Source organism: Diaporthe amygdali (assembly GCF_026229845.1).
Source record: "Diaporthe amygdali strain CAA958 chromosome Unknown NODE_12_length_1037015_cov_66_201586, whole genome shotgun sequence".
Classification (NCBI taxonomy): Eukaryota; Fungi; Ascomycota; class Sordariomycetes; order Diaporthales; family Diaporthaceae; genus Diaporthe; species Diaporthe amygdali.
The window spans coordinates 223517-240555 of record NW_026517032.1 but is presented as its reverse complement, the minus strand read 5'-3'; the positions used below and the strand labels follow the sequence as shown (position 1 = coordinate 240555).

The window sequence follows — 17039 nt, the reverse complement described above, 5'->3', positions numbered from 1 at the left end:
GTTTCTGATGAGGTTGTCGTCAGAGTGTTGATGGTACGATTGTGAGTTGGGGCTCAGAGATGAGCTATTCCTTTGCCGTTGGCCCGCAATCCCCTAACCCTGGTCCAGGTAGCCAATTGTGAGATGGCCAAAACTCATCACGTACGCGCTCCCGCCAAAATCTTGCGCGGTGGAATACTTTATATTTATTAATTGACAGCCTATTTCACTCCGGTATCATTATCGCGGAGCCATCTCATCAAATATGGTCCAAATATCAACGGCGATTTTACGACTTACTTGGCGCTGAAATGCTGGGCCTCTTGCGATCCGCCGCGCAAGACAGAGGAGCCAGAAAGAGTTATGCCACGAGTCTTATTCAGCACTCGACAGTCGCATCAAGGCATCTCAAAAGTTATCTGGGCCTTGCCGAGGGTACTACGGGTATCCTCTCAACATGACGAACCCCGTTTGGTCCTCGCCTTTGTCAGACGTGCCTCGTCGCTGGCGTTCTCATCTCCAGCATACTCACAACTCCCAGCATCAGCAAAGAAGGCGAGAAAGGCAGCAGACGTGATAGCTGTGGAAGACCACGATAATGTACCTGAAGACGAGGTCACCTTATTCTCTCAAGATTTGAAAGAGGGCATCGCCGAGACAGTATCGAGAAAGCGAGCCCTTTCCGAGAGCAGGTCTATCGATGTCGAATACCCAGGCCCAGGCTCACACCTGTATGGGAAATGGCGATCCTTGTCCCTGGACCACGAGCGATTGCTCATTGAATCCGACATCAACGCCTCAGACAGTCGGCTTGTGAGGCTCATTGACCAGCCCGGCAATGAGAGCGACATTGAGCTATGGAGCTGCCTGCTGGAATTTTGCCACCGGTGGATGGGTCGAGACGGCGTCATCATGATATGGCAGGCTATTTCAAAGAGGCGAAATCTCTATCAAGTGGAGGGTGCCTTACCCAAGGCATTTTGGGGGTCCATCCTCAACGCTGCTGTGACTAGCGACGCCTTTTTGCGAGAGGTGGTTTCCTATGGGGAGTGGCTCCTCGAGTGCCATGGGAACCCGTGGCCCCAGCTGTACACGACAGTGATGTCTTTCATGCTAGCGAACCGTCCCAAAGCCGAGGTGTTGCGTTGGCACATAATTCTGACGCCCTCATTTGGGTCCGGCGAGGTTGAATTCGTGAACATGTTGAAGAGGTTCATCACAGATCCCGACCCCAAACTGCAGCAGACGCTGCAGTCGCTTTACATGTGGAGTGTGTACCGCAAGCTCTACGACATCTTAATTCCGCACCTATACGACAAAGGCCACGCAAATCTGGCCATCCTATGGCGGCGACTCCTCATTGCACACGGCGATACTCCAGCGAGTCTCGCTGCCCGGCCCTTCCTGCGGTATCTTGGTGCATATTTCCCGCAAACATCCTTGTCGGAGGAAGAGCTTTCGATTGCTGGACTTGTCCCGCAAAGTCAAAAAGGTTCCAAGAGTGGGACAGTCAGCCAGAGCCTGCGTGCTCAGACAGCCATCAACGGCCAGAACCTGAGCTATCTCGTCAATCGAGTGCATGGGGAGACGTTCGGCATTCGAGAAAAGCCTTACAACGACAAGCTGGGCTCGAAATGGTTCGCCAGCACCTGGGTTCCCCTGGACTTTGCCGTAAGTGTCATTTACACGATGGGTGTTCACAATATCGGCCCATTATCCTTGCAATCCATTGCCCTGCGCGAGAACGATGCGCAGGGAGTACTCCACCGCTTAGATCAGCTTCACCAGCTCAAGATTCAGTTGCCCGATACGAACTACGTAGCTGCCATCCGGCACTACGCCATGGTCGGCGACAATGAGGCTCTTTCTGAGTTGCTTCATTGCGACATACATCCGGATGTATTTGACGATGAGGTGGCACAAAAAGAATTGCTGAATCAATGTCTCAGCACAGAAGACTGGGAAACATATCAATTGGTTCTCAAGACAAGATTGGCTGTGACATCGCATTCAGTATCTATCTCAAGCGACAAGGTTCTTCAGTCATGTGCGCGTCAGGGCAATGGAGCAATGGCGTTATCACTCCTTCAAGGAATGTGCTCGCGAGATCTTCAACCGACTTCGATGACGAGTCACATGCTTTCGAGCCTCGTTCTACAGAGCCTGTCACCGCATGCAAAAGTACGAACCGGGCGGCATCATATCGACCTCCAGGTTTCACTGTGCCGGCAACTGGCTACTACTCGTTTTCCTCCGGCAGTTGAAGCGTGGCAGACACTGCTCTACCGTCTTGGTCGAGAATACAGGCTTGTTGACCTTGAGCGGCTGTCTCTTGATATACTCAGATTATTTGTCAATTACGCAAAATCTGACAAGCCAATGTGGGTTTCCCATATGGCAGACATACCACAGATCCTTCGCTTCGAATCACCGTATCAGCACTTCCAGAAGCTCCCACGCGACCTTGACGTCAATCATGAAGGCCACCCTCTTCGCCAGATCTTCGACAAGAATATGCAGTCGTCAATAGTAAGATGGGGGTTTTCCCACACTCGTTATGGTCATGAAGCTGAATCGACTGCGATCACCATTCTGCATGGCGAAGAAGGCGAATTCGTGGATCCAGCCGACTTCCATTTCGCTCGTGGGATCCGGCTGCTTGCCATGCTTCGGGACCAGGGCCTGAATATTCTCTACGCGACGGTACGGAAACAAGTTATCCTGCGCCTGGTGGACTTGTACCGCGGCGGTGGGGAAGCAAGCTATGAATGGGTGGGAGGTAACGCACGATTGAAGATAAAACGGGCCAAAAACTCGCTCAGTCTGTCGGAAGCAAAGAAGCTTTGTGATATGGCTTGGGGCAGAGAGGTGGTGCCCAGCCTGCCCGAGCTTATGAATGCCTTGGAGAAAGCGATGCGGGCTGACAAGTTGAACGACATTCAGGCTCGGTTGAGAGCCCTTGAAGACTGGCCATCCGAGACTAGTCATGGCAGATGAGACATAGACCAGACATGACGTTGTGCCATTGTGTTGTCTAAAGACTGTACATATATAACTACGTATGAAATACCCCTTGAATTTTCAGCACTGATATCAACTGAGTCGCATGAAGTCTAATGACTGTGGTATAACATGGTAGTACACTGGCTATTAAATTCATATTCGCCGGCCCTGTGGAGGCCTGCCTATCTATATATCAAGTGATCTAACACAGCCCTTGCGAGAAACGGGCTGCCTCCGCCATCTCCAGGCAACGCATCCCTTTCTATTGCCTGCTCTTCCTCTGCTGGACTACCGCCTCCACCGCCTCCACCGCCACTGTCGCTCTGCCGTTTTGGCTTGATCGCCAATAATATGATCATGCCCACGATAATCAATATCAAAAGCAGAATGATTTTCCTCTTTGTCGTTTTCTTTTGATACCCACTCGCAACGTTCAGCTCCTTGTCCGCTTCCTTGACATCTACGGCCATCCGCTCCACGTTGTAGTCGATTCGGTCCAGCATGGTCCCCTGGTCGATTACAATACTTTGCAGATCGCGGAATAGGTCCGACAGGTCGATGATGCCCTGAGCAATGTCCTCGATCTCGCGCTCTCGTTGAACAATGGCCGCGTCGTTGGAGTGGAGTTGTTTCTGCTGCATCGAGGACTGTAGTGTGGATTGGGAGAAGGACTTGTCTGTCTCGGAGTCGAGAAGCGAGGGGTCCATGTAATTGGAGGGCGTGGAGGCACGTTCGGGGCCGGGGGAAAGCATGCCGCTGGGATTGCTAAGGCCACGCAGTTCTGCTCAAGTCAGTGATTGTCCTGGGAGCCACACACAAGTTGAACCGAATGTCACGCATGTATGGAGGCAACACGCACTCTTTAGATAGGTACTCTGCTTCTTTCTGAAGCCCGCGCTCGCTTCCTGTACCCTTGCTGCAAGCGATATCTGGATATTCTTGGCCATGACCTCCTCCGCCCTCGTCATGGTGCCGGCATCCTTGGATTCCCGCACCATGGCCTCGATGCGCTGGATGCACCGGTGGCAATCGTGGAAACCACGGGTGATGTCCTGTGTCAACCTCTCGATATCCCTTTCTTCGGCCTTCTTCGTGCCCTCGTCATCGAATCCCGGAAGCACATGCTTCTGGTGTAGCCTCTCGAGCTTCTGCGACTTCTTGGCAATGTCGGCCAGGAGATCTGTCACCTCGTCTGTAATGTCGGCCCAGCGCGGAGGCAACAAGTCCATCTCTATCACCGCGTCGCCGTCATCATGATAGTCGCCGCCCGCTAGGAGACCGCGCCGGTCCGAGGACTCGTCGGCAGAGAAGAGCACGGAGGCGCCGGTAGAGGAGCCGAAGCGCTCGGCGCTGGTGAGGTTGTTGCTACCGCCATACTTGTTCCGGTGGGTGGGGTGGTGAGCGTAGGACTGTCGGTAGGAGAGATACCTGCTTGGTGGTTAGGACCGAGCGGGATGCCGTGCGCACAATGGCAGCGAGGCTGCGGGAGATGCGACCAGGAACTCACAGGTTGGTCCGGTCTCGCCACATGGCGGACGGCGAGGAAAGGGACGACTGCTTTCCGTTTCAGTGGCCTCTAGGCAGATGGTCGGTTGACTGGGTCTCTGTATGGGGTCGCTTCCAGTCCAGTCCAGCAGGTGCATGACATGGCCAGCTGTTATCGCAGATCATGCAGGATGGACAGCTTGGAATGCCGTCTAAGATGACGAATTGGGACTCGAGAGGTGGTAACAAGGGCTGAGCATGGTGATTGGAGAGCTCCGCCCGCCTCAGCCTCCCTGTCCGGGTACCTAGCTGTGCCTGGGCACACTTGCGTCTGTCGGTATTATCCCGCGCGAGTGAGAGACAGGTCTGGTGCTTGCTTAGAGTGATGTGTTGTGCTCAGATGGGTAAGGCAAGTAAGTGGGCAGCGGAATAGGAGGTAGCTGTGATTGAGAGCGCCACCTAGATGCTGGGTGTCTGTGTTCTCCTGCAGGCTACGGTCCTGGATTGGAACTGTGCTTGATGTCCAGTTGTGGAAGATGACAATAAGAAGGCAAGGCTGGTTGAGCATCTGACTCCAAGTGACAAGCAACAAGGCTCCTTATTTGGACATGCAGTCAACGTATCTATCGCTCTGGTCTGCTGCACTCGTGTACCTAGACAGGAGGTAGACACGGGTACAAAACCCCAGCGAACAGTACACGTATGCACTTCCTAAACAAGTAGAATACCTAGGTACCTGGAGGTAGTACCTGGGTGCCAGCGACCTGCGCTCAGCTGGAGCTGCTCTCAAGATTCTCCTAGGCACCTGGGCACGGGCAACTGCGGCTGCGAGGCACGTTGGAGAGGTTGGAGGGGTCCAGGCAGGCGGCAGGAGGTGCCCAGCCAGGGCTGGCTCAAAGCCCCTGGGCTCCCTCGCAGTCGCTGAATAACAGCGAGCCCAGGAGCCTAGGAGACGCACTCAAGGCTCAAGCTCTCAAGTCAACCCCAATTAGTCCTAAATTCAACATCCAGTACCCTACCTCACCCCCTTTTTAGCTGAACCTGAACCTGGACACGCTCCCCTTCTTGGTCCTTCCACCACCCCGACGACACATCTTGACTTTCCGTGCTCCACCCTCTGTTCGACGACGGCAATACAGCGAACTCCCTCCATTCTCCAACTTGACTCACTCCAATAGTCAACATGGTTGGTGTCCTCCCAGCTCCCATTGTGCCGTCCTCGCTCTGGCAGCCCCGCCTTGCCAACGCGAGGGGCATCTGAAGACGAAGAGGCGTTCACGCGAAAAATCCTGGATCATGTTTGCTAATCAGCAGCGTCACAACAGGCTGACTCCCTGACCGAGGAACAAGTCTCTGAGTTCAAGGAGGCCTTCTCCCTCTTTGTAAGTTATTTTCAGGAATGATCCCGCAGCCCTCCTCGCCACTGTCGCGCATGATGCTAACGGACCGTTCTCGGCCTCCAGGATAAGGATGGCGATGGTTAGTGCAGCTGCCTCTTCTTCACCTCCCAGCTTCGTACGCGTCACGATCGACCCGCCGCGACGGCTTGCGCGTGCACATTTTCCAACCAAGCACCATAACATCTACTATGAGCTCGATGCTAAGATGACGTGTAGGACAAATCACCACAAAGGAGCTCGGCACGGTCATGCGATCTCTGGGTCAGAACCCGTCCGAGTCTGAGCTGCAGGATATGATCAACGAGGTCGACGCCGACAACAATGGAACCATCGACTTCCCTGGTACGTCCAGATGCTCGCTTGTTTGGAAGGAGAGGGCGGTGGGGTGCTGCCGCAGCCTTATTACCACATACTGACTGATACGTGCCGATCAGAGTTCCTTACCATGATGGCAAGGAAGATGAAGGACACCGACTCCGAAGAGGAAATCCGAGAGGCTTTCAAGGTTCGAACCGCTCTCGCATTCTACCACCACCGCAGAACAGGGAAATTAACAGTGATACCAGGTCTTCGACCGCGACAACAACGGCTTCATTTCGGCGGCCGAGCTACGTCACGTCATGACCTCTATCGGCGAGAAGCTGACAGATGATGAGGTTGATGAGATGATTCGTGAGGCTGACCAGGACGGTGACGGAAGAATCGACTGTATGCTTTCCTCTGCTCAAGCTCACCTTCACGCCAGTGTACTGACTGTTGTTATGAACAGACAACGAGTTCGTCCAACTTATGATGCAGAAGTAGACCGCTTGTTTCTCGGCCTAGCGGTCTCTACTACGAATGATTTCCTAGATGATGACAAGGAATGGGAACCGCATCTCTGAGCAATCTCGGTCTGCTTGCCCCGGCACGGCGTCCAACCGTCTGGGGCTTCACGGCTGGGCTCGTTGGAGTAATGATGGATGAGTCAGTGTAAAGCGTGTAGCGGCGAGGCGGATCAATGGCGTCTGTAGCCTTGTCTTTCTCAACTGAGCCAATTGCTGGTCTCAGATTTCCGTTTGCCTGTTATTGCTTTTTGCTGTTGAATTATGTGCCACAAATGCTTGCGGATGGGTCGAGACGTCCTGTTTTTCAAATCACTTCTGATCTAAGTCAGTGACTGGGCCTCATGTCTCTCCCGCCAACCCCATGGCACAGGACTGAGCATGGTGATCCGGTCCAACCTCACACACATGGCAATCACTTTAGGAACCCTGGCTATTTAGAGTAGAGAGAGGCACCACATGTCTGAATGACTGGCGAAGGCCAGCTGTCTTGACCATTGCGCTCATACGCAGTAGCTGGTGGGATTGTGACATAATACGACCAGAGTCTCCGTTTAATCTCTTGATCTTTCGCGTTCAACTTTACAGCATGTTCGTCCTCGAAGCTGAGATTTCAGATGCAACGTCATCTATGCGCATGCGGGACGGCCTCCAAGTCAACTCACATAGTGGCAGTGCGGTAGTAGTTCCAAGGGGGGCATGATGCTCCCCGAACGTGGCGGTGCTCTCCGTAGTGTGCGTGCAGCAGCAGCCCTCCTGGCCAAGTGTTTCTTCGCAACAAGCTTCTTTCTAATCTTCAGCCCTACGAGTCGGCACATCATCGGGCGTGTCATGGTCGTGACAATTTAGTTCAATTCCCGGGCAGGCACCCGAAGCTTCAGGAACGGAGACCGCCCAGATATTCGGTGTTCAACGGCGGTGGTCACTATCTTTTATTCGGTGGTTCACACCTGGCAACGCAGCCACTAGGACAGCAAGACGAACAGACATGACTGATAGAACGGCCTTGCCCCCGCAATTCAGCAGGACTCCAATGTAGGATACTTGCAATTAAGGAGGGCCAGCATCAGGGATAAAGCACCCCTGTCCCGCCCCCCTTTTCAACTGCTAGCCGAGCGGATCGAGCCCCAAAGTAGGTCAACAGAGCCAGATGCTCGGACGAAAGTCCACGCGTGCTATGAAGAAAACCCCAGCGACGTAATACAGAGGATGTGCCGTTGTTGTGCATGAGATTGTCGCAACCAATGTGCTTTGCTCTTTGTGGCGTTTAACTCATTCATTCACCTTCTCGGTCGCTCTCTTCAAATGGTGGCTGCGGACCCACGATCAAAGTCATCTGCCGTTGGTCGATCTGGGTATCAATATTCACACCGCGAACCCGGATGAGTCCTGTGTGTGAAGCTGTGGGATATCTACTTTCCACCAGCGGTTAGACTGCCTTCCAAAAGCCGGGTCGCGTCGCATTCCACAACCAGCTCAGTCACAGAATGCCTCCCTTGCGGCGGTGGCGCCCGCTCATTCTTTTGGTGGCTCTATGGCTCCTTGGCATGTACTGGGTCTTCGGCATTGACGACGAGACGCCCCTCGTACACTCTCCAGGCTCCCACTCAGTCCCCGGCCAGCAGCCACAGTCAGGACATCATCATGTGGCGCCGGTCGCGGACTCCCACGGCGGAGGCGCCGCGGAAAACGGTGGCGAGCTGGACGCCAAGAGCTGGAGAAAGCTGCCCGACCGGTTCCCTGTCACTGGGAAGCTGCGGTCGCTGCCGGAAGTGAGCGTGGGCCGAAGCAGCATACCCAAGATCCAGGCCCCGGCACCGCGGGAGTCAGAGACCGCGCGGGAGCAGAGGCTGCAGAGGCAAAAGGCCGTCAAGGACAGCTTCCTGCATAGTTGGAATGGATACAAGAAGTACGCATGGATGTCAGATGAGGTGACCCCGCTGGGCGGCAAGCCGAAGAACCCTTTCGGTGGTTGGGCGGCGACGCTGGTAGATGCGCTGGACACGCTGTGGATCATGGGTCTTAAAGACGAGTTCCAAGCTGCCGTGAAGGCGGCGGAGACGATCGACTTCTCCAAGACTCAGACAGATCTGGTTAACGTATTCGAGACAACCATTAGGTAAGGTCCTTATCCCCCCAAGTACCGGGTGTTGCACCACGCAGAAGTTAATTTGAGACCACCATATTAGATACCTCGGTGGGTTCCTGGCCGCGTATGAGCTTAGTGGGAAGAAGTACGAGGGCCTGCTGAGGAAGTCCGTGGAGGTGGGCGAGCTGTTGATGTGTGCTTTCGATACGGATAATAGGATGCCTATCGCGAGGTGGGACTGGAAGTTGTAAGTCTTTCCACACAACTTGCCTGGTCAGTATTTGGATGTCTTTGCTGACTAAAATTGCTTGTAGTTATATGACGGGCTCCGCACAGAGCCACCCTAGGAGCGTGCTCGTGTCAGAGCTGGGATCACTGTCACTGGAGTTTACTAAACTTTCGCAGCTGACAGGAGATATGAAGTACTACGACGCCGTGCAAAGGATCTCGGACGAGTTCGAAAAGGGTCAAGACACCACCAAGCTGCCGGGCATGTGGCCGGTTCAAGTCGACTCGTCCGGTCCTTCGTTCACGAGCGATAATTCCTTTACCTTGGGTGGCATGTCAGACTCCCTTTACGAATACTTCCCCAAGCAGTACCTCATGCTCGGCGGCGTACTTGAACAGCCAAAGAAGATGTACGAGAAGTTTATCGATGTTGCAAAGAAGCACCTTATACGTCGTGCCAGTAACCCAGAAGATATCCCGATCATGATCTCGGCCGACGTGAGAACGAAACTCGTGGATGGACAAATGGCCTCGGTAAATACTCCGAAGGGCCAACACTTGACGTGCTTTGCGGGCGGCATGGTTGGTATCGCCGCGAAAATCTTCAACAGGCCCAGCGAGCTGGATCTCGCAGTTGAGCTGACGGACGGTTGCGTCTGGGCGTATGGAGCAACCCCGACTGGAATAATGCCCGAGATATTTGGCTTTATTCCGTGCGGATACTTCGAGGATAGCCAGACTGGTTCGGAGTGCAAGTATAGCGATCTCAAATGGCGCACCGCCGTGAGGGACCAATATTTAGGGGTCAACAGCGGCAAGGACCCTCTTGGGAGCGATGTTGAAAAGATGATCAGCAGCCGGCAACTGCCCCGTGGATTCGTGGGGCTCCACGACAAGAAATACATACTGCGGCCGGAGGCCATCGAAAGTGTCTTCATCATGTACAGGCTCACGGGCGACAGTACGTGGATGGACAAGGCATGGACAATGTTCCAGAATATCGAGCGGCTTACGAGGACCAAGATAGGGGCTGCAAGCCTGAGGGACGTGTCGTTGGAAGAGCCGGGACAGGTGGACTCGATGGAGAGCTTCTGGCTCGCCGAGACGCTGAAGTACTTCTACCTGGTGTTCTCCGACTTCGACACGGTGGCCCTCGATACGTGGGTGTTGAACACGGAGGCACATCCTTTACACCGTCCAGATGTGAAATGATGATGCCCGAGGGAAGCTTGATTATATATATACACACACACATTATAGAAAACAAACAAATAAACCATCCAGAAAACACTGCAGTATTTCGTGCAACATCACTCTCTTCTGTCGATAACAAGAAGTATGAAATGCACTCTAATAGTCCTCTCTAAAACGGTGGAGTCCTAGCTGCAACGGCCAGTAACACCCCTGCCGAGACGTGGTCAATGCTGCTAAGAAAAGGGGCCCAATGCTGACAGCTCGAAAGCTGACAGTTGGCTTTACTCGGGGGGAAACATAGACGACGCACCCAGGAATCCTAATGCATCAGGATCAATTCCCTTTATTACATATATCCAGGAGATAAGGTAAGCATGCACCCTTCTGGTGGGTCCTTCCAACATCCAGGAAGCCACTTGGCGGTCTTTCTTGGCCCGCCTGCAATCGACATCGCATCCTGAGCTGCTAACCTTATTGCTGCAGGGTGCAGTTCACTTTAGGCTGGCAGACCGGGCGGGAGCAAACATTCACTCCAGCAGACGTTACTTCTTTGGTGTCTCAGTCCGAGCACACGCACACCACCACCCACGGCACACGCACGCCCATTCCAGCGCCAGTACGACTCTACTACCCGAGTCGCCATTTGACGGCCCAAAGGTCCCCTCGTGGGGTTGAACCTTCCCATCATGGCCTCCCGTGAGCTTGACCCTCATCAACACCAAACCCGCACCCGCACACGCACACACGCCCTGCTCGCATCTCCACACCCCGGGCAGCCAACATGGATCTGAAGTCGCTGACACTAGACGGCCACATCTCAGTCAAGCAGTTCATTCGAAACGTCCGCGCCGCAAAGACCATCGCCGACGAGCGCGCCGTCATCCAGAAAGAGAGTGCATCCATACGAGCCAGCTTCCGCGAGGAAAGCCACGACCACCAAGTCAGGTGTGTGCTCACTGCTCCCTGCTCCCTGCTCCCTCACCGTCCGGTCCTCTCCCGACGAATCCTCCAATGCGACGAACCATTGAACAGAGCGTGTTGCTGATGATGTCTTTGGGTATTCCCACGCAGGCGTAACAATGTCGCCAAACTGCTATACCTTTTCACCCTGGGCGAGAGAACACATTTCGGCCAGATCGAGTGTCTGAAGCTCCTTGCCTCGCCACGCTTCGCCGACAAACGTCTAGGCCACCTGGCCACGAGCTTGCTGCTGGATGAGAATCAGGAGGTGCTCACACTGGTGACCAACTCGCTTCAAAAGTATGCTAGACTGCTGCAGCGCCCTGATGACGCTCTCTTGCTCACATTGACCCAGTGACCTCGGCCACTCAAACCAATATGTCGTCGGACTTGCCCTCTGCACCCTCGGCAACATCGCCTCCATCGAAATGTCCCGAGACCTGTTTTCCGAGATTGAAAAGCTAGTATCGACCGCGAACCCGTACATTCGGAGGAAAGCCGCTCTCTGCGCCATGAGGATATGTCGGAAGGTACCAGACCTGCAGGAACACTTCATCGAGAAAGCCACGGCTTTGCTCCAGGACAGGAACCATGGTGTGCTACTCTGTGGGTTGACCCTCGTGACGAGTCTCTGTGAGGCAGACGAGGAGGAGGGCGGCGAGGAGGGCATAGTCGAGAAGTTCAGGCAGTTCGTACCAATACTGGTCAGGACACTGAAGGGACTGGCATCCTCTGGCTATGCCCCTGAACATGATGTCATGGGCATCACGGATCCATTCATACAGGTCAAGATCCTACATTTGCTCCGAGTCCTAGCCAGAGGCGATGCCCAGGTTAGCGAGCAGATCAACGACATTCTCGCGCAGGTTGCGACAAACACCGACTCTTCCAAGAATGTGGGCAACTCGATCCTGTATGAGGCGGTGCGGACCATCCTGGACATCGAGGCCGACTCGGGTCTAAGAGTGCTTGGTGTCAACATCCTTGGCAAGTTTCTCACCAACAGGGACAATAACATCCGCTATGTGGCACTCAACACTCTCATCAAGGTTGTCGCAATCGAGCCCAACGCTGTGCAGAGGCACCGGAACACAATCCTTGAATGTCTTCGAGACCCGGATATCAGCATAAGGCGGCGAGCCCTCGACCTCAGCTTCACACTCATCAATGAGAGCAACGTCAGGGTGCTGATCAGGGAACTGTTGGCATTCTTGGAAGTCGCAGATAATGAGTTCAAACCTACCCTGACGACTCAAATCGGAATCGCGGCCGACAGATATGCACCGAACAAGAGGTGGCACGTTGACACGATGCTGAGAGTGTTGGCGCTGGCTGGGAACTACGTGAAGGAACCCATTATGTCCTCTGTTATTCGACTGATCGCAACGACCCCCGAGCTGCAGACGTACGCGGTCCAGAAGCTATATACAAGTCTCAAGAAGGACATCACCCAGGAGAGCTTGACACAAGCAGGATCATGGTGTATTGGCGAGTACGGCGATGTGCTCCTCAGGGGCGGGCAGTACGAGGAAGAAGAGCTGGTCAAAGAGGTCAAGGAGCACGAGATCATCGATCTCTTCTCCACCGTCCTGAACAGCAGCTACGCCACACAAGTCACGACCGAGTATATCGTTAACGCTTTGATCAAATTGACGACCAGGCTCACAAATGCGACACAAGTCGAGAGAGTGAAAAAGTTGCTCCAGAACCACCAGGCAAGCTTGGATGTCGAGGTTCAACAGCGTGCCGTCGAATACCTCAATCTGTTCGATCACGACTCGCTTCGGCGCGGTGTTCTTGAGAAGATGCCACCGCCACAGATCAAGGAAGAGAATCGTGTCCTCGGCGAAAAGTCCGCCAAGGAAAAGAAGAAAGCAAACAGGAGATCTAAGCCTATCAAAGTCTCAGAACAGGATCTACTTATGGATATCATGGGCGACAGCGCCCCGTCTCCTGCTCCCGCCAACGGTAACTCTCAGAATAACGCAGATCTGCTTGCTGACATTCTGGGGGGAACCACCTCACCGCCGCCAACGTCATCAAACGCTGGCACGCCAGCTCCCCAGTCCAACGTATCCGCCATCATGGATCTCTTCGGCTCCGGCCCCGCACAGGCCACACCACCTCCTCAAGCGGCAGCCGCCGCGGCGCCGCCGTCTTCGGGTCTTGATCTCCTCGGCCAAATGGGCTCAGCTCCATCCCCCTCACCGCAAGCAGCCGCACCGGCGGGCTTTCCCTGCTACAACAACAATGGTCTTGTGGTTACCATTGCGACACAGCGCAACGCCGAGGGAATTGTGCAGGCCCTCGCACGTTTCCGGAATGCGTCCGGGGGTCCGCTGTCAAATGTCGGAGTGCAGGCGGCTGTGCCCAAGAGCCAGAAACTGCAGCTCAACAGCATATCAAGCTCGGAGCTGGCGCCTGGGACCGAGGCTACGCAGGCTATGAGAATTCAGGGAGTCAAGGGGGTAAGTCCAGTTCTACCTAACAAATGGAAGTTATTCCTTGCTGACGGTGCGTGATGATTAGCCTTTGCGTCTGCGGCTAAGGGTCCAGTACGCACATCCCTCGGCAGGGCAGGTAATGGACCAAGTGAACTGGGCGGAACCGTCTTGAATCGATTGGCAGATGAGCAACGAATGAACCTTGAAATCAATATAGAAAAGTGTTGATGAGTGAGGACGATCACGGATGGGGTTGTAAAGAGTCAACGCAACGGCGTCTCGATTGGTCCCAGGATGGAAAGGAGGGGGGGATCAAATTTGGTCGCTATCAAAAGCGAGCAAGCGATCAATACATATCTACAGGCAGTCGCAATGGCTGGGCATCCATGATCTTCCCCATGCCGTCCCCCTCGCGCTCTTCGCCGGTTAGAATGGCCGTTATGACTAGTCGTCCATTGCCGCCTGCTTCATGGCTCGCCCCCCCCTCCTCCTTCCCTGGGCGCAGGTCCTTGTAGCACAATTGTGGATGAATGACGAGGCTTAAACCAGGTGGTTACATCCGCCTTAAATAAATGAACAAACGTATTGATATAATTCCGATGTATGCTTCCAAAAACAAGAAATCGGCGGAGCCGGTCGCTCCTCGTCGTCCAGTCAACTCGTCTTGTTCTGTTTCTACACATGGTGCCACACATGGTGGAGGGGCAACGGCAGCAGGGGGCAGAGCGATCAGATCAGGGATCATGTGGACCGGACCAGAGCGGGCCAATCTATTCTTTTCCTACGGCGCTTCGGTCGTCTCAATCTGCCAGCCAAGACGGCCAAGAGATGTGTTTCCCGCGAGCGAGGGCCGGCGAGACCTACGAATCAGGCGCCCGGGGACACATCATCCATCTGCAGGCCCGCGTATGTGTCTGTATACACATACAGTGCCGGGGGTATGAGCTCGGAGCCGGGCTCCGAGCTTTGTGATATATCAACTGGGCATTTCTTCGTTGGGGTTTCTTATAGATGCTGTTCAAGGTTCCGTGATTAATTTGCTCTATTTAGCTGCGCCGAATAGAGTAGACTGATCAGCGCACAGAATCGAGGTCATTCAGACGCCCCATCATGAAATTCGACTTGTGGAGGGTGAAAATGCAATTGTTACGACGAGGTCTCGTGGGCCAAGTGGCAAGCTCCCAAGACAAGGACGAGCAAGAAATTCTCTACTAAGCGCATGTGTAGTGCATATGTATGCCGCGGTGGTTGGCCGTCGGCAAAAGAGGGTGTGCAGGGTAAGAAGAAGAAGGGTGGGCAGCTATTAAAGGACTCGCTGGGGGGAGGGGCGGGTATGTAGGTCATCTTTTGGCTTTGTGCGCGAGAGGATTGGATCTTGGGTGGTTGGCCCGTTAGCGCCAACTGGCAACCATCATCTCTTGTCTTGAATGGATGACCAATTGGTTGGGAGCAGGAAGCAGTAAGTTGCATGAACGGGTGGTATAGATCTCGGACTGGCAGTAAAAAAGAAAGCGTGTTCAGATGATGGATGAACTTATTCACCATGTGATGATGACAGGCGGCATGCCAACCCGGGCTACGTCTTGGCTCAACCTCGGAGAAGAGGCTCTTGGGACCGAGATCTCAAAACGACAGATGGAGACGTGTACGATACACAGTGGTGTGTTTCTCGAAGAAGTCTGGAGCAACATATGTATAAGACCCAATTACAAGCCTCCATCTGTCCTTGGAGTATCAAGATGTTTAATCATGGGTATCAAGATGTTTACTGCCCTGCTTTCCCCCCCCCCCCTTCTGGAAGCCCCTCGGCAGGCGGTCTTGGATGGAGCAGAGGCTACTGTGTAATGTGAGAGGGGGATGAGATGAGATGAGCGGGGGCAGCAAAGCGCTGACCAAAGACAAAATAGACGCTGGCCCGTTGAGGCGGCCTGGTGTGGCCTGCACTCCCGACAGCGCAGTGCGAGCGCAGCAGCCACAGAAAGGGCAGGCCAGTGGAGTGTTGCAGCGTGTCGTGGTAGCAGTAAGCTTAGAATGGCAGCTGAAAGTGGCTGGGCAGCTGGGCCGAGAGGGTGGAGGGTGGAAAATTCCATGTTGCACGGCGAGCCGCCGGCTGCACTACGGTATTAGACTAAGATGGCTGCTAGGCCATCGTGGCCAGGTGGTGTGCCGAAAGTGGATACCCCGTCGACCAGGGCCTCACGGCGATTGGCCTATGGACGCGCTCCGTCCACCCAAGTTTATTAACGGCGAGCGAAGTGCTATTTCTAGGCCCTGCCCTCTTTTTTAACCGCCGGTCGGGATTGGAGTGGACTGCAAGCGAGAGGCGGGACTCGGCATCTCATCTACTTTTTCCATCTATGTCTGTGTCTCTCCATAGTGTACATCTGGATGATGCTGTAGGTAGGTGTGTAGGGTGCAATAAGTAAATATGGTGTGGTATGGCACAACAGTCCCAGATCTATCTTAGCAGGGAGGTAGGTAAGAGGTAAAACGGAGCCTGGGAGGTGGGCAGGGCAGATTATTCATCATCATCACCACAATGACCACCACATGGACATGCTGTCTGCATCATCATGCTCCCTCATCCCATCTGCTGCGTCCTCACCGAACTCTATCCGACTTGTTAGAGTGCTGAACCGTGCTGTACCGCGTTTGGGCTTGACACCTCTGTCGTTTTGTCGCTGCACCCTCTCTCCTTCGCTGCTCAAGCGCCTGCGGGACATGGGACCAGGGGCAGAAAGCGACAGGACGACATGCTTCTTCCCTGGACCAGACCCCTGCCGCACATGAGCCGCTCCGTCCACTCATCTTTCACCGTTGCTTCCCATCCCACCTCCCACCTCAGAGGCTACTGTATCCATATGTACGTCCTACCTTGGGGATGCTACCACGCTCTATTCTGGGCATCCCTCTCTGCGTCTATGGTCCCTGGTGTGGGCCTGCAGCCGACCAAGCACCCCTCGAGAAACGACGACGAACCCGCTGCCACGCTACTGTACAGTAAATCTGCATCTCCATGGGTTACTAGTCTTGCAGTCTTTGCAGTCTGGCTACCACCCACCCCTGCTTGCCTACTTTCCCTTCCCCTGTCTCCCCCATCTTGTGCGTGCCGCCGACCTGCCCATCGAAGTAGACCTGCATGTAGGCGATGTACGGTGTAAAGTACTACAAAATAAAGCATGTCCTCCCACACATCCTTCTCATGGCAATCTGTGAAACTCATTCCATTTTCATATAGTCTCGCTTTCCTCTTTGCTCTTTCCTCTTTCCTATTTGATTTCCTTCAGTCTCTCTGTTGGTCTTTCTTTCCTTGCTCGGCTCCATTTCCAATCTTCTCGTCCAAGGTTGTCTGGTATCTGGGGTTTTTCTGTTTCTGCCTGTCTGTCTGTCTCTTTCCCTTATCAGACGTCCGTCACGGAGCCAAAGAACAAAC

The 17039-nt window shown here is 54.1% G+C and overlaps 4 protein-coding genes across 4 annotated transcripts; 3 read left to right on the top strand and 1 right to left on the bottom strand.

Moving 5' to 3' along the window:
• Positions 1 to 342: 342 nt before the first annotated feature.
• Positions 343 to 2976, top strand: J7T55_001817 (uncharacterized protein; the record flags this gene model as incomplete). Its single annotated transcript, XM_053142720.1, has 3 exons — positions 343 to 1878; positions 1929 to 2160; positions 2240 to 2976. The coding sequence occupies 3 exons, from the start codon at positions 343 to 345 to the stop codon at positions 2974 to 2976; spliced, it is 2505 nt and encodes an 834-aa protein (XP_052994271.1).
• Positions 2977 to 3164: 188 nt separating this feature from the next.
• On the bottom strand, positions 3165 to 4512 carry J7T55_001816 (snare domain-containing protein; the record flags this gene model as incomplete). The annotated part of the gene is made up of 3 exons (XM_053142719.1): positions 3165 to 3763; positions 3857 to 4410; positions 4490 to 4512. The coding sequence occupies 3 exons, from the start codon at positions 4510 to 4512 to the stop codon at positions 3165 to 3167; spliced, it is 1176 nt and encodes a 391-aa protein (XP_052994270.1).
• A 1138-nt stretch (positions 4513 to 5650) lies between these two features.
• Positions 5651 to 6671, top strand: J7T55_001815 (calmodulin; the record flags this gene model as incomplete). Its single annotated transcript, XM_053142718.1, has 7 exons — positions 5651 to 5677; positions 5793 to 5849; positions 5931 to 5946; positions 6084 to 6209; positions 6302 to 6372; positions 6434 to 6575; positions 6637 to 6671. 7 exons carry the CDS (start codon positions 5651 to 5653, stop codon positions 6669 to 6671), a joined length of 474 nt encoding a protein of 157 aa, XP_052994269.1.
• A 1507-nt stretch (positions 6672 to 8178) lies between these two features.
• On the top strand, positions 8179 to 13778 carry J7T55_001814 (AP-1 complex subunit gamma-1; the record flags this gene model as incomplete). Its single annotated transcript, XM_053142717.1, has 9 exons — positions 8179 to 8810; positions 8881 to 9027; positions 9095 to 10168; positions 10478 to 10570; positions 10686 to 10818; positions 10996 to 11147; positions 11274 to 11462; positions 11518 to 13630; positions 13692 to 13778. The coding sequence occupies 9 exons, from the start codon at positions 8179 to 8181 to the stop codon at positions 13776 to 13778; spliced, it is 4620 nt and encodes a 1539-aa protein (XP_052994268.1).
• Between the last annotated feature and the right edge of the window lie 3261 nt (positions 13779 to 17039).